The sequence below is a fragment of the Penaeus chinensis genome, chromosome 29 (assembly GCF_019202785.1).
Source record: "Penaeus chinensis breed Huanghai No. 1 chromosome 29, ASM1920278v2, whole genome shotgun sequence".
NCBI classification, from domain to species: Eukaryota; Metazoa; Arthropoda; class Malacostraca; order Decapoda; family Penaeidae; genus Penaeus; species Penaeus chinensis.
The window spans coordinates 17911764-17916763 of NC_061847.1; the positions used below are offsets into that span (position 1 = coordinate 17911764).

Here is a 5000-nt window from a genome sequence, read left to right on the forward strand (position 1 = left end):
CATATTTCCCCAACAACAACAACAACAACAACAACAACAACACACACACACACACACACACACACACACACACACACATACACACATACAAGCGTTATAGGACTGGTGAAGTCCCCGGTCACGTGACCTTCAACTCGAAGTGTTCACTGACCTCGCGAGGTCATTAGGTGGGTGTCAGAAGACGAAGTTAATTAAATCGATGACTGATTAGCCTGAGTCATTTCACCGATCTAACGACCACCTTCGCCCCGACACAGGCAATCGGTCCCTCAGAACCGCTATCGAAACAAAGCAGGGAGAGTGTGAGCGTATCGGGCAAGGGCGCGAGGGCGTGGAAAAGGATGGCGTTGTTTGCGGGCGTCATGTTGGACCCCCCCTCACTCCCCCTCGTTCGCATCCTCAGCTGGGGTTTATATGGCTGGCGCGAGAGTGAAAGTTATTAGTGTTAGTGAGTGAGTGGCAGGCAACGTGTACCTCATCTCGCACTGTACCACACTCCGAGCTCCTTCAGCAGACCACCTCGTCCACGCCGCCGTCAGCATGGAAATCGGCCGCCTTTCGCTCCTGCTCGCAACCTGCTGGCTCACCCTGGCATATCTCACAGTCCCAACACAGGTAAACTTGGCTTTTGCACGCCCTTGCTCTCACGCCACGCAACACAGCGGCGGAGTGCGGTGCCGAATGGTTTCTGCACAGCGGCAAGACATACAGTGGAGTCTATGCGCTGTGCCGGAGAGAGAGGATCACCACAATCTGTGGCTGTTAGGCGTCATTACACACGTCTCGCGAAACCAAGATAGACGGTTTAGATACAAGTACATTTAGCACATGAATAGCCACTGGACACGCTTTTCCGAGGTGTTGTGTCTAACTCAGCTGTTTACACTGTTCTTCAGACAGTTCTTCTTGCTATAATCATTCTGGGAGGCTCCAGTCGTCACTTCTCTCTCCCCTTTCTTTCTCCCCGCCTATATCTCTGAGTATGTACATATGTATGTACAGATGCATACACACGTATACAATGTGTGTGTGTGTGTGAGAGAGAGTTTGTGTGTGTATGTGTGTGTGTGTGTGTGTGTGTGTGTGTGTGTGTGTGTGTGTGTGTGTGTGTGTGTGCGTGTGTGCACTTTTATTTCCATGAACTTTTTTTTAACTCCCTCCTTTGACTTCCAAAGTTCAAATAAACAAACATGCAAATGTCATTTTTTCTCTACATGCCATTCACATGTAGAGCCTAATATAATTTCTTAGCTTCTCTCGCATTTGACTTGTCTACTGGACAATTAAATTATTTTTTTCCATCGACCGCTTTCTTTTAAAGCTGTCGCTTTCCCCTGACACGGAGGCTGCACGCGCAGTCGCCGTCTGAGGGCAGTCAACTGGGCCGTGCCAGACATCGCTTGACCCAAAGGCGGTGCTTGAGGGGGCGTGGCCTGTCGCGCGACAAGGTGTAGTAATTTTCGGACTCTAGAACCTGTGAAATATCCAAGATGATAGAAGTCATAATTATCGTTTAGACTTAAAGGTGAAGGGAACAACGCAATCGTGTGAGGTTAGGCAAGCGGTCGCGGTAAGAATAACAAAGTTAACTACACCGTGGGCACCGATCATTAACTTTCTCCAGTGAGCCCAACCCTTTGCATGCCTCTCGCCTGGCTGTCAGCCTTCCCCGTGTCACTGAGTGTTGCTGCGGCAACATTAGCGAAACGTAAACAACTAAAGTTATCTAAAGGCCGATTTGAAAAAAGCAAGGGCGAAATTCTATTGCATTTCTTTAGAGCCCTTTATCTTCTACCTTCACATCGAGATGCAAAGGCAAGTCTCTACACGCAGAAAATATGATTCTATCAATATTGTGTTACAGTAAAATATATGTCGGGACCTCATCAGTGGAGATGACCTATATCAGCAGTAACAATGTTCGTGGGCATCGTCAGGCAGGGTACATTGTGACCTATAAAAAATGCGTTGTTGTACACAATTGATTAATTCCATTGTTATGACCTATGTACATTTACCCAAGAGCTGCAACAGACACAAGGATAACAGAGAAAATGAGATGCCGAAATTCAAAATATAAAGTCAACAGTTCTTGGAGATCCTACTCTGCCTTTCACGAGACATACACAGGATACCAGACAACAACACATAATAGCAGAAATTTACTGTTGACTGCTGTGCCATGATTACCCAAACTTATCATCATTATCACTGTATGTAGTTGACAGAGGCAATCAAATTCAAAACTATTATTATAATTTGACCAAACATCATTAACTTTTTCCCCCTTGCGTTAGTGAAACAGAGTGTATCCATATGCTTTATTCCCTTGGTACCAGTGATTGCAGCATTCTCTTATAACTGTTCGTTTCTTCTCAATTCTGGGACTGGATCTTGGAAATTTATTTTACAAGTCTTCTGAATCTCTTCAGAACAGGATTTTCTCTCTGTGATAAGCGTAGAGCATGCAAGGTAATAAGCTAAAAGGTTTTATGTTACCTATTTGCTGACGCAGTAGAAATCAAAGTACAATTTAAAGTAAGGAAATAACAACATGGCAAATGCGCTTGAGGGCACTCCAGCATACTTGACGAGCCAGATTCTTTGCGATTTACATTTCGATTTTCATACCAAGACGCTGCCTCTAACCATTGCGTGACTCCCTTGTCAAGAAAATTACACATCTGGTAAGTAGGATATTTTTAGAGTATAGATTTAGGAGGCTGACGGAAAGATTCTTTCAAAATTAGATTCTATTTACAGAAGACTAAGGATTCACCCGTTAGAGTAACATTATTCATTACTGTAAGTGTTTCGCCCTTTTATTGTGAAAGAGTATACTTAGTCCTGTTGAGTGTGACAGCAGCCTCGTTTTGCGCCGCAAATTCCGCTGGTGTAAGTCGTAAAGGGGTTTACAACTAATTCCAAAGCGTATCTCCCGCAAACGATAACACAATATCACGAGTCGGTGACGGCGGCTGCTGGAAGTTACGTCACAGCTTACGTAGTTCTCCAGGTGGGAAGATCTCTAATCCTCTCCCCGTATCCGTCACGCTTGGGGTGTCTGTCTACCGTCGCACACTTTATTACTCTTACTGCGATAAGTGAATGGGTGGTTAATAGCCCTCTCGATTACCTCGCGGGCGACGCGCAGTTTCTTTCATCAGAATTAACCACTGATAATAATTAAGGAACTGTCAGGGTTGTGAAACTGGTCAGGCTTGATGGGTCAAGAAATACATTTACCAGTCTAAACATTAAACATGTTTACTCGCGAAGAATGTTTCGTGAACGCTGTAAAAGTGGTTTCCCAATCTGCATTTCGCTCTTTGAAAAGAGAAGGAAATTACGTTTTATAAAGTTAGCTTGGTATTCCCTCCGTTTACAAGTTAGTTTCAATATTTTGGAAGACGTAATATTTGGGTAGCGCTATAAAGCATCTCGCGGGCAGGAATTATTTCCTCAATGAACTACAAAGTCTCATGGCCGCCGACACAAGTATCAATACTGCACCAGCTTAGGGGAAGCCGCAGGTCTCCGTGACAGCCGCAGAGGGCAGCCGCCAGAGCAGGGAAGTGAAAGCTAACGTTGTGTTGATTCATTGTGCAATGTCATTAATGTCATCGGTTTACTTTCGCATTAAAATTACGAGGAAAAATAAAAAGGACGAGTGATGCATAGCCTCAAGGCCAGGAGATCGCTGGTTCACGCGAGCATTTGTACACTCTGAGCGCAGACTGGATCACGTTACTCCCTTTCCGTGTCGTGAAACGCGACCGGGCTGATGTTTACCGAGATGAGCCGGGACCAGCTGTTATTTGGTTAACAGGTACTTCTACTGTTTACATAAGCTCTTCTTCCTCTCATTCCGAGACATGAATACCCAAACATTAATTTCACTTTAAATCTAGCCAGAGAGTATCTATTTAGTAAGTCACGATATGCTCAAACTTTCACTGAGGTGAACAAGCGATAACTCTTGCCATGACAGACAAGAGAAGGAATCGCATCGAGTACGCCCTGTCTTTCCACGCCCCAACAACAGATGTCCAGATCCCATCACTGACCTTGTTTTTCACTTTTTCACTTTTTCACTTTTTTTTTTTTTTTTTTTTTTTACTAATGTCACTCTTATGTTTATGCTTCCAAAAGTATTATCATACGTACGTGGCACATCAGTCGAAAACACAGTTTCTTTATCCCTGGCATAATAACGGTTCTTGCGTAACGACAAGCTTGGTGAACATTGTCGTGCTTGATGATTTAGTAAAGAGCTTGTGGTTCTTTACTTAAGGGTTTGAGAGTTTCGTCTCTGTTGCAAAAAGGGACAGTTTTATATCATCTGCAGCCTGGGGTATCAGCTCACATGCAGCAAGACGTGTGGGAATAAAGCTAAGGCAAAATAAGGTCGACCTCCATCCATCAGATATTGAATTCCAGGAAATTGGATGACAAAATAGATGGAAGAAGGGAGAGATTATTTGAGCTGTGGTGTTGCTATTTACTTTTTATTCACGTCCAACGATTTTCTCTTAATTCTCTTTTCCTTGTTTCAGGGGAGGAACCAGCATCATGCAAAGAGATCAGCATGCGATTGCAGTAGCTACGGTAAGCGCAAACATAATCAAGTTAATTCCAACTTTGCGAGAACGAACATTGGCATTCCAAACACTAACCTTATTGTACCGAATATTCATGCTAGACTCAAATCGAAAGATAGCCAATCATCCCTTACAAAGCGCTCTCTCCCCCAGTCTGCGGCACGCCCAACAGGGGCGGCCGCATCGTAGGAGGCAACGAGACGAACCCCGGCAAGTACCCTTGGCTCGTGTCGCTCTCCTACCGCGGAAAGCTCTACTGCGGCGCCACCCTCGTCAACGACCGATACCTCATCACTGCAGCTCATTGTATCAAACGGTTGGTGGATGTGGATACCAGTATAAGGCGTGCCTTATAATTATATCATAGAAAGTAGGCTTGAATAAAATCACAGTTAAGGG

At 44.5% G+C, this 5000-nt stretch overlaps 1 protein-coding gene across 1 annotated transcript in view; it reads left to right on the forward strand.

Moving 5' to 3' along the window:
* The first annotated feature begins 453 nt into the window (after positions 1-453).
* LOC125040727 (trypsin-1-like) overlaps positions 454-5000 on the forward strand; it is an 8812-nt gene continuing 4265 nt past the window's right edge. The window contains exons 1-3 of the mRNA XM_047635427.1: positions 454-615; positions 4557-4608; positions 4755-4917. Coding sequence (XP_047491383.1) covers positions 541-615; positions 4557-4608; positions 4755-4917 — 290 coding nt within the window. The 5' untranslated portion in view covers positions 454-540. The remainder of the gene's footprint in view (positions 616-4556; positions 4609-4754; positions 4918-5000) is intronic.